Genomic DNA, 15388 nt, shown 5'->3' on the forward strand with positions numbered 1-15388 from the left:
ATTCATTTTTTTCAAATATAGAATAATAAATATAAGAATATTATATTGTGTGCCAAAGAAATTTGGTGACAACTAATTTTCTGAAAGTGTCCTTCACATCTCTGTTCCTAAGATTGTAGATCAATGGGTTCAGCATGGGAATCACCACTGTATAAAACACAGAGGCTACTTTAACTGAGAGCCAAGTAGTCTTGGGACTAGGAGCGCAGTAGAGGAACAGGATGGTTCCATGAAAGATGGTGATGGCGTTCCGGTGGGAGACACAGGTGGAGAAGGTTCTCTGATGCCCACTTGCAGAAGGCATCCTCATAACAGTGATGAAAATGAACACAGAGGACACAATGATAATGATCAGGCTGCTCACCTCATTGAATACCGCAATAATGAAACATAGCATCTGGCTGATATGGGGGTCTGAGCAGGAGACAGAAACAATTACAGGGTGGTCACAGATGAAGTTATTTATGATGTTAGATTCCCCATATGACAGGGCAAGAAGAATATATGTGAGTGTCAGGGAGCATACCAAGCCCCAAGAGTAAGATCCAGCCACCAGAAGAACACAAAGCTTCTGAGACATTATAGTGGTATATAGCAGAGGGTTACAAACTGCCCCCAAATGGTCATAGACCATGGCTGCTAGCATGAAAGTTTCTATACCTGAAAAAATGCAAGTAAAAGAAAATTGCATGATACAACCAGAGAAAGAGATGGTTTTCTCTTTCACAACCAGGTTCTCCAGCAATTTAGGTGCAACTACAGTGGAATAACAGCAATCTAAAAAGGAAAGGTGGCTAAGGAAAAAGTACATGATTGTATGGAGTTTGGGGTTGAACATGATGATTATTATCATCCCCAAATTTCCCACTAGAGTGACTGCATAAACGGACAAGAAAACTAGGAAGAGTGGAATCTGGAGACCTGTGTATTCTGAGAAACCCAACAGATTAAAAGTGGGCCTGCTGCTTCGATTTCCTTCAGAAGATGTCATAAATTCTGTGGACTAAAAAAAAAGAAAACACACAAATTATTCCGGAAAAGTAGAATTAATAGGAAAAAAAGGGAAGGAATAAAGAGGTTGCAAGTGTAAAGAGTGACTTAATTTAAGAAGCCGGGTACCCAATGAAAGCAGCAGTCGCACCTGACAATTTCTTAAGATAGGAATTCCCCAACCCCATCAACCTTCTGAATAAAAAACTTTGGAATGATGTCCACACTTTGTGATTCTACCAAGCCTCCAGAGGATTTCTACCTGCACTGAAATGTGAGAAATACTAGATAACAACTTATTTAAAAGTCAACCTTTGTTAGTATTGTTTTTGTACCGCTGAAATATAAATTTATCGCTCAAAGTAATCACAAAAATTGAAGCAAAGGAAGCAGAACAGAAACAAAGAGCCCTTTGATATGATTTGAGGAATGACACTAAGGATCGCAGAGATGGCTCAACATCAGTATTGGCAACCCAGATATGTTAGTGTTAATTGCTTTTGCATTTTATACCTTTCTAGACATGATACAAAATCAAATGACCATAGAATTTAGTCGTTGGACTGTGTAGATTCCATGATGCAGTGTAGATTCCATTCTATATGATTCTGTAGAATTTGCTACAGAATCTCATCTACGACATATTCACACTGTCTCCATTCAAACTTCATCAATGCATGCTGTCTCCTTGGGTATTTTTATGTGTCTTTTATTGAGACATTGAATCAACATTTATTATTTTTTAGAGGTTTTCAATTAAATTTTCAATAACTTTATTAATATGCTTTAAGTCAGGTGTATATTTAATATTTAATATACCTGATTACATATATATGTATATAGATAACCTAAAGAACTGACTTAAAGCATGTTAATAGTTATTTCACTTTAAATGTTAATGAAATACATATATGTATACATACATTGGTATTTATATATTCATAAATATATGTAGAACAGAAACATGTTACAGTCACCAACAATATTTCCATACAAAATATATTCTATGATTCAATGAAAATTGTATAATAAAAACTGCACAGGTACTTAACCAAAGAAACAACCCTTTCTTTAAGATGAGGCAAACTAGGAGAAGAGGATGAAGTATAAGCAATGGGCAATTTACTGAGTGGTCTTGATATGAAAGAAGAAAAAATGAAAAAAAGCAACACAAGGCAAGAGCAGAAATACATCTCTAGATTGTATTCCATTTTTTCAGCTTTATGGGGAATAAGTATCTCAACATAGACGTGACCCCATGAGTTCCTACTCTTACATGACAGCAACTCAACACAGAACATCTATTAGGAGTGGGTTTTTCCCATTGCCAGTGGGCCTGGGTGGGCAGACTTGAAATATCCATTATTTCTTAGACAGTTTTAATACATAAATTTTCCTTCAAAATGTGAATATACTAGTAAAGTCTGTTACTACTACTCTTGATACATGGCATAGTTTGTAGGTCAGTAACAAATATGTACTCAGGAAAAGTCTTGGTACTTAAGTCCTAGCAATTTCCAATGGATTTTTAAAACATCAATGGTTCAGGATTAGGCTTGTACTCAAATCAGAACTAGATCTAGGGGAGCTCACAATCAACAAACATTCCACAAATTTTCTGTGACTTTCTCCATTGATCCCTGGTACTACCACTGCTGCCAGTTTCTGTAGTACACAATTTAATTCTGAGAAACCATTTATGCACTGTGAGTGAAAATCAAGGCAACCCTGGCCATAGGAAGAGACCTGTTTAATTTTATAGACATTTATGTGAACCGCACCCCTGTTTTCCACTTGCTTTGAAAGACCAAAAATAAATGAACTGACCTGAAACCTGAAGTTTTTGATTAATTCACTAAGAATTTCTTCTTAAGATTAATGAAGGTCAAGTATTTCTGTCCACGGTGAGTAAATATTACTTCACAGAGCAATATGCATGAGGTTTGTTACAAAAGTGGACAGTAAAATGGCAATGAAATGGCATTTTACAAAGAAACACCTGAAAGTGGAACACATAGTCTAACCTCTGCCAAACTCCAGGTCTTATTCATTTCCCCAGACTGTGAAGATAGTGGCATCAGGGAATTATAATTGGAGTGGGCTGCAAAAACGTACAATTAGTTGAAACAGTTTTGCATCATTGTGATAGCTGTTTTCTTCTGAAGCACTAGGGATGATTACATTACAGTATTTATTCCATTAACTGCTTTTGGGTATTGAATTAATGAAATAATAAAAGTTCACTCACTGAAGAAAAAACACAGACTTCACAGTTTGTCCATAACTAAAAGTAATATCCCATTGCCATTTTGATTTGCATTTCCCTGATAATTAATAGTACAGAGCATTTTTTTTTTCTTAGAAATTTAGGTCATTTGTATGTCTTTTCTGCACATCTACTTAAGCTCTTAATCCAATATAAATTGTGATATTAATTCATTATTTGTTATTTTGTTATTGAATTGTAGGAGCTTCTTATTCCTTATATATTCTGGATGTTAACCTCTCATCAGATTTAAAGTTTGTAAATATTTTCTTTGATTCTATTTTCTTCTCTGATAAATCTCAAAGATTATTACTCTCATCAACTATACTTATTTCAGTATTTAAATTTCCATTTGGATTCTTTTTTCCAAAACTAAACTCTTTTTTTAATAGCTTTAGTGTATTTGTTTATTTTTATGTGATGCTGAGGATCAAACCCAGTGCCTCAAACATGCTAGATAAGTGCTCCACCACTGATCCGCAACCCCAGCCCCCATTTAAATTTTTAACACCAGTTACTATATTTTTATTCTATTTCTATTTAGTGTTTTTTTCTTAAGAAAAACACTCTTTTTATTTATCTCAGCTTATAGTGTCCTAAACATTTTAAATGTTTGATTTTGCTTTATCTTTTTTATGGTTTCGATATTAGGCTTCCCTGAAAAGCTCATGTGTGAGATAATGCAAGAACTTCAGAGGTGAAATGATTGGGTTATGAGAGCCTTAAACTAACAATGCATTAGTCCACCTATAAGGACTAGCTGGGAATAACTATAGGCACCTAGGGTGTGACTGAATGAGGTGCTTCACCGGGGACGTGCTTTTGGGGTATATATTTTGTCTCTGGTGAGCAGAACTTTCTTTCTGCTTTCTGACTCTCAAGTCCTGAGCTGCTTTCCTCTACCATATTCTCCACCATGACATCTGTCTCACCTCAGGGCCAGAGTAAAGGAGTTGGCCATCTGTGGACTCAGACCTCTGAAACCATGAGCCCCAAATAAACTTTTCCTCCTCTAAAATTGTTCTGGTCAGATCTTTTGGGCACAGTGATTAAAAAGTTGACTAAAATAATGTTCTTATTCATGGAATGTATAGTTGATTTATAAAATATTTTGAAGAAGTTTTGAGGAATTCTAAAGCTATTGTATACTATTTTGAATATAATATTGTATATTATTTCACAGGCTTCTTTACATTTCTCTCTCTCTCTCTCCTTCTCTCTCTCTCTCTCTCTCTCTCTCTCTCTCTCTCTCTCTCTCTCTCTTTCCAGAGACATATATTCATGTACCACAGATAGACACATATTCAAGGGAGAATGCAGGTTTTCTCAAGAGAGAACACATCTTTGAAGTAAAACAAGAAATACACATTTAAGAGAGAACCAGTGCCATCTTCAGAGAAAGAAACTTTTGGAGTGAAGCAAAAAAATACAACCAAATAAGAATGCAGGCCATCTCCAGAGGTAGAGACTGCCCTTCTCCTATCTTTTAATGTACTTTGCAAATTTGATTTAGCACTGAACATTATGTTCAAAACTCAGGTGTAAAGATAGCTTGAGGTCTCAAAGCTTCTAACCAAGACCAAAATGTCTCTCCTTCTAAGTTATTTAGAGCACAGGCTTTTGAGTACTCTTTCAACCAACCTTCAGGCCTAGCATTTTCTGGTCACTGAAATGAATCACATCTAAGTAAGTGTGGTCTATCACATTATCATTTTTATACCTGTGGCATCAGTTCAGGGTCTCAATCTGGAAATTTTTCAACTTTGGTTACCATTAAAATTTAACCCTTTCCCTATATGTGTCCATGTGACCATAAAACTTGTAGCTCATACATTCAGTGACTGATTTCCAGGGAAATGCAGGTGCAGGTATCTGGCTCATCTTTCTGGGATCCTGGCTTATTGTGAAAATTGGCCTAATGTACATTCTTCCTTGAATTATATAAATTCATTTTTCTACTGACTGGACATGGTAACTGTAATTGGGTAGAAATCATACTACTTCATGTACTTCATAAATATTTCAAGTATATAAAAATACTAAGTCTCTTTTTCTTATCTGAGGCAGAGTCTAGCTAAGTTGCTTGGGGCCTTGCTAAATTACTGAGGCTAGCCTCAAATTTGCATTCCTCCTGTCTCAGCCTCCTGAGACAATGGGATTACATAATGCCCCACCACACCCGGCGATATCATTTTCCTTTAGAAGGCTGGCAAATCCAAATTTGGTGGTGCACTCCTATAATTCCTGTGATTTGTGGAGCTGAGTGGAGGATTATGAGTTTAAGGCCAACAAGATTAACCCTACCAAGACCCTGTTTCAAACTTAAAAAGTAAGAAGTGTGGCAAATTCTACAATATACATAGCATGCGAACTACCAAAAACAATTGAAACGTGAGCTGAGGATTTGTTTTTTGGACCCAAGGGCACTTTCCCACTGAATCCACATTTCTAATGGTATTTTTAGATAGTACTCACTGAGTTGCTGAGACTGACATTTGGAAACAGTTGAGGCTTAGAAGACCTTGAATATTGCCTTTTGATCTATTATTTTTCTGACACATCCATTACTTTTTTAGATACTTTTTCCAATGCTGTGACCAAAAGACCTAACAAGAACAATTTTAGAGGAGAAAAAGTTTATTTGGGGCCTTACAGTTTCAGAGGTCTTAGTCCTTAAATGGCCAACTCCATTTTTCTGGGCCTAAGGTAAGTCAGAATATCAATGGCAGAAGTACGGCAATGGAAAGCAGCTCAGGACATGATAACAGGAAGCAGAGAGAGAGAGAGAGAGAGAGAGGGAGGAGAGATGTGGAATGCCCCCAAAGACCCACCTCCTCCAGCCACACCCAACCTGCCTAGGGTTATCACTCAGGTAATCCGTATCAGGGGATTAATGTATTGATTGGATTAAGACTCCTGTAGACCAATAATTTCACCTCTAAAATTTCTTGTATTGTCTCTCACATGACCTCTTGGGGGACAACTCACTTCTAAACCACAGTCCATAGATAGCCAGCTATTCCAAAGATGATGAGAGATGGCTGAGCGAACCCATACTCAGCAGCATGTGCTATGAAGCAAGGCTTTCCTAAAGTACATAGCATGCAGCAGAGCCACATCAGGTTGCCCACAGTTTCTAGAAAAATAATTAATTGGGCTCTTAATTATTGACTATGGAATGGTTTTAAAGAGTTGCTGAGGCATTAGTTTCGAGTGCTCCTGAGACTCACACACTTAAATGTTTTTTTATGACATTCTTTGGCATCTTTAGAGCACAGGACATAAACAATATTTTATTCAGTGAACAGCATGTGACAATGGAATATGTGTCTGGGTAAAAATGAAGGAGCTAAGCAGTGTTGACGCTGACTGCATCTCTGCTCTGTTAGTGTTCACTATCCTTGGTTAGCTTCCTGTAAATGCTCATTCCAGGCCCTGGGTTGAAGGAATGCTCACTCTTTGTGTTGTGCTTATCTGTAGGTGGAAGGCATCCACCCCAGGAGGAAAGAATCAAACCAGGAAGAGACATTTAAGGCCCCTTCTGTGCAGTAGCTTACAACACATTCACCAACTTCACATTGTCTAGGGCGAGTCACATGGAATTATTCTGTCTACCTGCTGGATGAAAGCAGACAACAGAATAAATAATGATGGTGACTATATCATTATCCTCTACCCAAGTCTCACATCTGCCACAAAATGAAGGTGAGGAAATTCATAGGGCAAAATATAAAGAATTTAATGCACTCTTGAATATAATAGAGTAGAAATTCTCCAGAACTTCAAGGGAAGATGAGTATGGTCTTAAACAATTACAAAACCATTATTCAAAACAAGTTTTTTTTTAATTCTAAGTTAAATTTTTAATTTTAATTAAATTTGATTTTAAGCTAAAATTTAACTTTCTCCTTTTCAAAGGATATTAATTATTGAAAAATAAAGCAAAATATGAAAATGTTTTATGTTATAAACAGAAAAAGGAATAATATCCAGAATACACATAAAACAATTGCAGATGGAAAATAATTCAAAGGGTTGGTAACATGGCATACAAAGAATTTTGGAAAAGAAATATGTCCATGGAAATATTAAAATATGCCCAACCTCAGGAATTGCAAATATTTAATCATGATCTACAATGAGTAAATTATTAAACTTCCACAAGTCTGAAAATACTAAGAGCTGATGGAGTAGATTATGACTTTGGGATATTCAGACGTTGCTATTTATTACAAATTGATATAACCTTTTTGAAAAAGTAGAGCTACATATATGTGCACAATACTTGTAGTTATAAATCTCATTCTCATGGAGATTCCTCAGAAAACTTGGAATGGAACCACTATTTGACCCAGTTATTCCACTCCTTCATTTATATCCAAAGGACTTAAAATTAACATACTACAGTGATGCAGCCACATCAATGTTTATAGCAGCTCAATTCACAATAGCTAAACTATGGAACCAGCTTAGATGCCCATCATCAGATGAATGGATAGAGAAAACATGATTATATATATATATCCAGGAAGCAGAGAGAGAGGAAGAGAAGAGATTCCTTCACCATGGACAAAAATGTGGGATGTCCCCAAAGACTCACCTCCTCCAGCCATACCCAACCTGCTAGGGTTATCACTCAGGTACATACATACATACACAATGGAATATTACTCAGCTTTAGAGAAGACTGAAATTCTGGCATTTGCTGGTGAATAGATGGAGTTAGAGAATATCGTGCTGAGTGAAATAAGGCAATCCCAAAAAACCAAAGGCTGAATATTTTCTCTAATAAGTGAATGATGATATATAATGGGGGTGGAAGTAGGAGGGGAGAGAAGAGTGGAGTAACTTTAGATTTCATAGAGGGAAATGAGAGGGGAGTATGAAAAATGGCTTAATGAAACAGACATCATTATTCTATGTACTATTCTATGTACATGTACATGAATGGTATGAATCTATATCATGCACAAACATAGAAAGGAAAAGATGTACTCCATTTGTGTATAATGAATCAAAATGTGGTCTTTAGAAATTAAAACAATAATTAAAAAAAAGAAAAAAGAATAAAAGCCCTTCCATCCCCTCCAAAATAAAAAATAAAAAAAAAAAAAAGCTAAACAGGGACAAGATTATACAACTATAAATATATGAAAAATCTTGAGTGATTTATAAAGTCAGAGAGTATAAAGTATGATACATGAAATAAGCAATATATCATTATAAAGTTTTTGAATAGGAAATATCATTTACTATTTTGAGGGAGATATCTTTAGATAGTGAATCTCTATAACAGGTGCATCTTTATTGTTAAAGTCTTAATTTTGGCTAATGCACAAATGGAGAGAAATAGCCAGACAATGATTTTTATAGTACTGGAGATAGTTTTACTCTGATCTGTTTGGAAGTTACACAATATTTCCTTAAAAAAGTACTTCTGTATGTATTAAATTTTAATTACTGATACAAGAGAGGCAAATGCCATGTTTTCAAAGGGACTGATTTTCATTTTAAAATAGAAAAAGGTTAGATAATTCTAACCATTTAGGAAAATGAAATAAACAGATTGTATGTTTTACAAAACAATGGGTAATCTATGATTAATTAATTATGAAAAGTAAAGAAAAAGAAATGCAGGGAAATTTTATATTAACTACTATAAGTTAAATGCATTATTATAATGATTTTGAGAATGGAAAAATGAAGAAATTCCCAATTTTGTAGATATAAACAATATGACTTATTGGCAGATACATAGAGGTTGGGTAGGAAGAGTTAACATTTTTTTCGATAACAATGCTCATATTCTTTATTCAAGATTTTGGGTGATTTACAAGGAATTAACAAAAGCAAAAAGATGAATGAAGATATTTGGAGTTGTATTATTTATAAGAGCAAAAACATGGAAAAAACCTGTGTTTGAAATTGGAAAACTTTAAATATCATACTTCATTAAAATATTGTTATATTAATATACCTAAAATAACTATGTAGATGTTTTTTTTTTATTTTATTTTAATTCATTGTACACAAATTGGGTACAACATATTGTGTCTCTGGTAGTACACAAAGTAGAGTCATACCATTGTGTAATCATATATGAACATAGGGTAAATGTTTGTCTCATTCTACTATTTTTCTTTCCCCCACCCTCATTTTCCTCTATACATGTCATCCTTCCTCCATTCTTTCCTCCCTCTCACCCCTGTTATGTGTCATCATTCACTTATCAGAGAAATTGTTTGGCCTTTGTTTTCTATTGGCTTATTTCATTTAGCATGATATTCTCCAACTCCATCTACTTACCTGCAACTGCCATAATTTTATTCTTCTTTATGGCTGAATAATATTCCATTGTGCATATATATCACGGTTTCTTTATCCATCCATGTACTCAAGGGCATCCAGGTTTGTTGGACAATCTAGCCATTGTGAATTGAGCTGCTATTAACATTGATGTAGCTGTGTCACTGTAGTATGCTGATTTTAAGTCCTTTGGGTATAGACCAAGTAGTGGGATAGTTGGGTCAAATGGTGGATCCATTCCAAGTTTTCTAAGGAATCTCCATACCGCTTTCCAGAGAGGAAGCACCAAACTGCAACCCTACCAGCAATGTATGAGTGTACCTTTTTCCCCACATCCTCACCAACACCTACTGTTGTGTGTATTCTTGATATTAGACATTCTAATTGGGGTGAGATGAAGGTAAAAGAGCTCTACAATGAGAACTACAGAATATTAAAGAAAGAAATTAAAGAAAACCTTAGAAGATGGAAAGATCTCCCATGTTCTTGGATATGAAGATTTAATATTGTTAAGATTGCCATACTACCAAAAATGATATACAAATTCCATGCAATTCCAATTACAATGCCAATGATTTACCTAAAGAAATAGAGAAAGTGATATTGAAATTCATTTGGAAGAATAAGAGACCCACGATAGCTAAAGCAATCCTTAGTAGGAAGAGTGAAACAGGTGGTATCACAATACCAGACAATAGTAACAAAAACCACATGGTATTGGCACCAAAGTACACATGCAGATCAATGGTACAGAATAGAAGACACAAAGACAAACCCACATAAATACAGTTACCTCATACTAGACAAAGATGCCAAAAACATACAATGGAGAAAAGATAGTCTCTTCAACAAATGGTGCTGGGAAAGCTGGAAATACATATACAGCAAAATGAAACCAAACCCCTATCTCTCATCCTGCACAAAACGCAACTCAAAGTGGATCAAAGACCTAGGGATTAGACCAGAGATCCTGTACCTAACAGAAGAAAAAGTAGGCCCAAGTCTTCACCATGTAGGCTTAGGATCAGACTTCCTTAACATGACTCCCAAAGCACAAGAAATAAAAGCAGGAATCAATAATTGGGGTAGATTCAAACTAAAAAGCTTTTTTTTTTTTTTTTTTTTTTTTTTAATCAGCAAAGGAAACAATCAACAATGTGAAGAGAGAGTCTACAGAGTGGGAAAAAGTCTTTGCCTCACACACTTCAGAGAGCACTAATTTCCAGAATATATAAAGAACTCAAAAAGTTTACACCAAGAATACAAATAACCCAGTCAATAAATGGGTTAAGGACATGAACTGACACTTCACAGAAGATCTACAAACAATCAACAGATATATGAACAAATGTTCAAAATCTCTACTAATAAGAGAAATGCAAATCAAAACTACCCTAGGTGATAGTTAACATTTTTCACATAGTTTAACTAATTAGATGGTGATGTCATTTATATTTAAAGAGTAGATAGGTTGATGGTGAGAATGTGTAATCAAAGGTAGAATTTTTAAAATTATCATTTAGTATTACTAAAAAATATATATATGAGTATTAGAAATGAATTGGGAATGGAATGCTTATTTCACACAATAAGACTTTTATTACTAAGGTAGTTTTTAATTACAATGGTTTCAACTAATATTCTTCAAATATAATAGTTTATGTTGATGTTTGATTGTTGAACCAACCTTGCATTACTGAGATAAACAGGAGTTGGTAATGAAATACCATAAATTTCTGAATTTGGCTTGATAATGTTTTGTAGAGAGTTTTTATGTCTAATAATTTCCCCATATACTGGAGGAAAAATATCCATGTAAACTATTCCCCAGAGTCTTTATCAGTTTTTTATAAAAGGACTACCTTACTCCACCTGCACTCTTTCTTTCCTGCTGTAGTCAGGAAGCTGTCTCTGTACAGAGAATTGTGACACAAGTGGAATTTACTGGGAAGCTTTAATTCTTTCAGAGATTGCAGCATTTCAGTACTTTTTGTTCAATATCTGACAATGTTGCCTCATTTATTTTTCTAGTTTATAGTTGTCTATTGTATGAGAACCATGGAGAACAAGTCAGTCATGGCCAACACTGACCACTATGATGACCTCATGAATTATTCTGATTTAGGGTTACCTTAGTAATAATGGCCTTATAGTGTGAAATAAATATTACATCCCAAAGTAGAATAATAAGAAATACTTAAAGAAGGTCTAAATAGAACAGGTTCACATAATTTGGAGAAAACAATAATTTCTAAGAGAACAGAAACTGGAAACTGACATCAAGATCTAGGCCTAGCCCTAAACCTAGACATAGATACAGATTTATAGATTATAGAAAGATCATCATGTAGTTTTCTTTAAAGAGAGAGACTTTTAAACCATCTCTGCAAATCCTTTTAACTTCATCATAAGCCTGAGGTAAGGACCCTCTCTGGTTATTCCTACACATGTATATAGAAACCCCATAGATATTGTTTGGTCATTAGTGTTCAGTGATTAAATGGATAAAGAACAGTCAATTGGGAAAGACAGGGAAATGACTCAGATATAACTTTCCTATGTTCATATATGAATAATGGCCAATGAAACCCCACATCATGTACAGCCACAAGAATGGTATCCTAATTAGAATAAGTTATGCTCCATGTGTATGTGGTATGTCAAAATACACTCTATGCTCATATATATTTAAAAATTAAAAAAAACAATAGCAAAAAAAGAAGTGAATTGGACTTACTTCTTGATATGAATACCTCAACATTTATTAAACCACAATATATACATTATACATTACATTTATACTTGAAAAATGAGTGAAGATAGTATCTAATATTTTCTACCTGTTTGCTTAAATCAGACAATAATTTCATAAGATAAACCAAAGGTTCCTTTTTAGTTGAAATAATATAAGAGGAAATGAACAGTCATGTTTTATAAAACTTGTTGTGTCAAAAATGTGAATTTCAAGGACTTGAGAATGCTTCCAAGTGAGGACTTTTATAATCTGTTTGTTCTTTATTTTAAGAACAACTTAAAGTAATGCCATGACATAAGGTGTAGATACCAAAATAAATATATCTTCATTTTTCCTTCCCTAGTGTTCAATGAAGAAATGAAGAAGCATAACTGTTCAGAATATCTACTGATGAAGTAGTGATGAGTGCATTAAATTGGTATGAAAACAGAAAAGAGTAGCTCGATTTTCACACTGAAAACCACTCTACATTTAATATTCAATTGATCTAAAGTATAACCATGTATTAACTTCAAGCTAAAGTATCATCAATAAGTATATGAAAAAATTAATGTGGTTAGAACATAAATAAGCTTTTTAAAAATTATACTGAATGAGAATGCAGTTTGGAGTTTATCAGCCTCCTCAGTGTCTCTTTGACATCTTTGTTCCTGAGGCTATAGTTCAGGGAATTCAGCACGGGGATCATGACTGTATAAAGTGCAGTCATCACTTTAACCAGGATCCAGGAGTTTCTGGAGTGGGGCACACAGTAGAGGAGCAGGATGATCCCATGGAAGATGTTGATGGCAGTCAGGTGAGAGGTACAGGTGGAGAAGGCTTTGCGGAGGCCACCCTTGGAAGGCATCCTGATGACAATGACAACAATGAAGATGTAGGAGGCAAGGGTGATCAGGAGGCTACATGCCTCACTAAATATAGAAACACGCCATCTGGCTGAAGGAGGAATCAGAGCAGGAGACGGAAATGATGGCAGAGTACTCACAGCCAAAGTGGTTCATGAGGCCTGATCCACAGTAGGATAGTTGCACAAGGGAATGTGTGATTATCAAGGAGCAGAGGCCACCCCATGTGTAAGTTCCAGCCACTAAGAAGGCACAGAGCTTATGAGACATAACAACTGTGTAGAGCAAGGGGTTACACATGGCCACAAACCGGTCATAGGCCATCACTGCCAACATGAACATATCTGTAATCACAAACATACAAATAAAGAAAAACTGTGTCATGCATCCACTGAAAGAGATCGTTCTATCTTCCACAACCAAGATCTCTAACAGCTTGGGTGTAAATACACTGGAGTAGCAAATGTCCAGAAATGAGAGGTGGCTGAGGAAAAAGTACATGGGTGTTTGAATCTTAGGATTGATCCTTATGATCACAATTATGCCCAAGTTCCCCACAAGAGTGACTGTGTAGATGGTGAGGAACAGCAGGAAGAGGGGTGCCTGGAGGTGTGGGAATTCTGAGAATCCCACCAGGATGAATGTGAACATGGAGCTCTGGTTTCCTGTGTCACGTACCACGTGTACCATGATCCTTTGTGAAGATGTAGAGAGAGGGAGAGAAAGAGAATAAAATTGAGCATCAGAACTTGAGAATTCAGGGAGGAAGAAGCTCTGTAGAAGCTCAGTATAAACCAGTGTAAACAAATGTGGTCAGTTCACCCCCATGAGTGGTTCTGCTTCGCTGGTGATTCTTATTAGAATGCTCATTGACTTTTTATAACAGAAAATCAGTTTTATCCTTCAGCATTGTAGTTTTCTACAAAACACAGTAGTACCTATCAACATTATTATTTCCTACAAATATTTCCTACAAAGTATTTGTAAATTTATGTGATGCTTAGAATGTTCATGATAAATATAAATATAATTATGTAAAAGAAAAAAGGCAGAGAGCAAACTCAGGGAATCATTGGGCAGATTGTACCAGTTATCAGGTGATGGAAGGGCACAACCTTTTAGAAGAAGTAGTATGATTTAAAAAATAAAAACTTATTTGTAAGCAATCACAGAGGAATACTCAGACAAACTGAGGTGTTTGGGAGGAGAATCACTAAAGCTCATGATTTCAGGACCTACCTTGGCAAGATAACAAGACCTCATTTCTGAAACAAACAACAGTTAAAACAAACAAACAAACCACAATAGTAAAACTTAGTATGAAATGTATTTTCCAGACATTCACAGCTGTATATTGATCCATTGAAATTTTACTTCTTCAAGGCATATTCTATTATCAAAGGTTCATAAAACATCCAAGAGCATCTTTATATGATCTGAACAAAAAAATAAAACAAAACATTCCACTGGTTGACTTGACAAGTGGCTTAGTGGGAACACTTCCCTGGTACCTGTGAGGCCCTGGGTTCCATCCTCAGTTCTGCATATAAACAAATTCTACTGATACCTATGTTCAGAAGAATTATCACCAGCATATAATCTTTTATAAGATCATGAATTCAATCTATCAAGTAATATCCTAAGGAAACAACTGAATATATTCTTAACATTTTCACATTTTTCATGTAACTTACACAGTCTGCTTTTAGTATATAACCTATAAAACAGTTATAAACATCCACTATCTATCATCAACTACAAACTACAAAAAAAAGGTACTACTAAAAATCAGTCTCTCATACAAAAGAAAACAAAACCAAAAAGTCCTTTTTTTTCCACAACTTTGTTGTGGTAGTCATGGAAAAACAACATAAAAAGATTGAAAAATAGAAACAATATTGTGATCTGTAGGTGTCTGAATATTTGATATTTCATGATACAATCTAAATTAAGGTTCATTTTTTAAATGAATGTGGAGACCCAAAAAATATGATGGAGCTACCTTGTGCTTATCTGAACTCTGACAATTATTTTTCCAGTCTGTAATAGCTGAGAACCTGTTATTACATTGGATCTGCTGCTACTTATCCCAGTATATCATTAACTCTACCACCACAACATCCATTGCACGCAACATCTGGTGGACCTTGGTCAACCATATTTTTTTGATCTCATGTGTTAACCCAAAGGCTCGTCTTTATGTTTAGTCATAGAAATTACATTTGT

General features: G+C 35.1%; 1 protein-coding gene and 1 pseudogene across 1 annotated transcript; both read right to left on the reverse strand.

Annotated features, from left to right (window-relative positions):
• Nucleotides 1–40: 40 nt before the first annotated feature.
• Nucleotides 41–991, reverse strand: LOC124959183 (olfactory receptor 5D13-like). The gene has a single exon (XM_047517790.1). It carries the CDS (start codon nt 989–991, stop codon nt 41–43), a length of 951 nt encoding a protein of 316 aa, XP_047373746.1.
• Nucleotides 992–12900: 11909 nt separating this feature from the next.
• On the reverse strand, nt 12901–13852 carry LOC124959185 (olfactory receptor 5D18-like; annotated as a pseudogene).
• Between the last annotated feature and the right edge of the window lie 1536 nt (nt 13853–15388).

Source organism: Sciurus carolinensis, chromosome 11 (assembly GCF_902686445.1).
Source record: "Sciurus carolinensis chromosome 11, mSciCar1.2, whole genome shotgun sequence".
In the NCBI taxonomy this organism is placed as follows: Eukaryota; Metazoa; Chordata; class Mammalia; order Rodentia; family Sciuridae; genus Sciurus; species Sciurus carolinensis.

Bases quoted from the DNA above. Each gene is read 5' to 3' on its own strand.
- LOC124959183 (XM_047517790.1), bottom strand. From the start codon at position 991: ATGACATCTTCTGAAGGAAATCGAAGCAGCAGGCCCACTTTTAATCTG.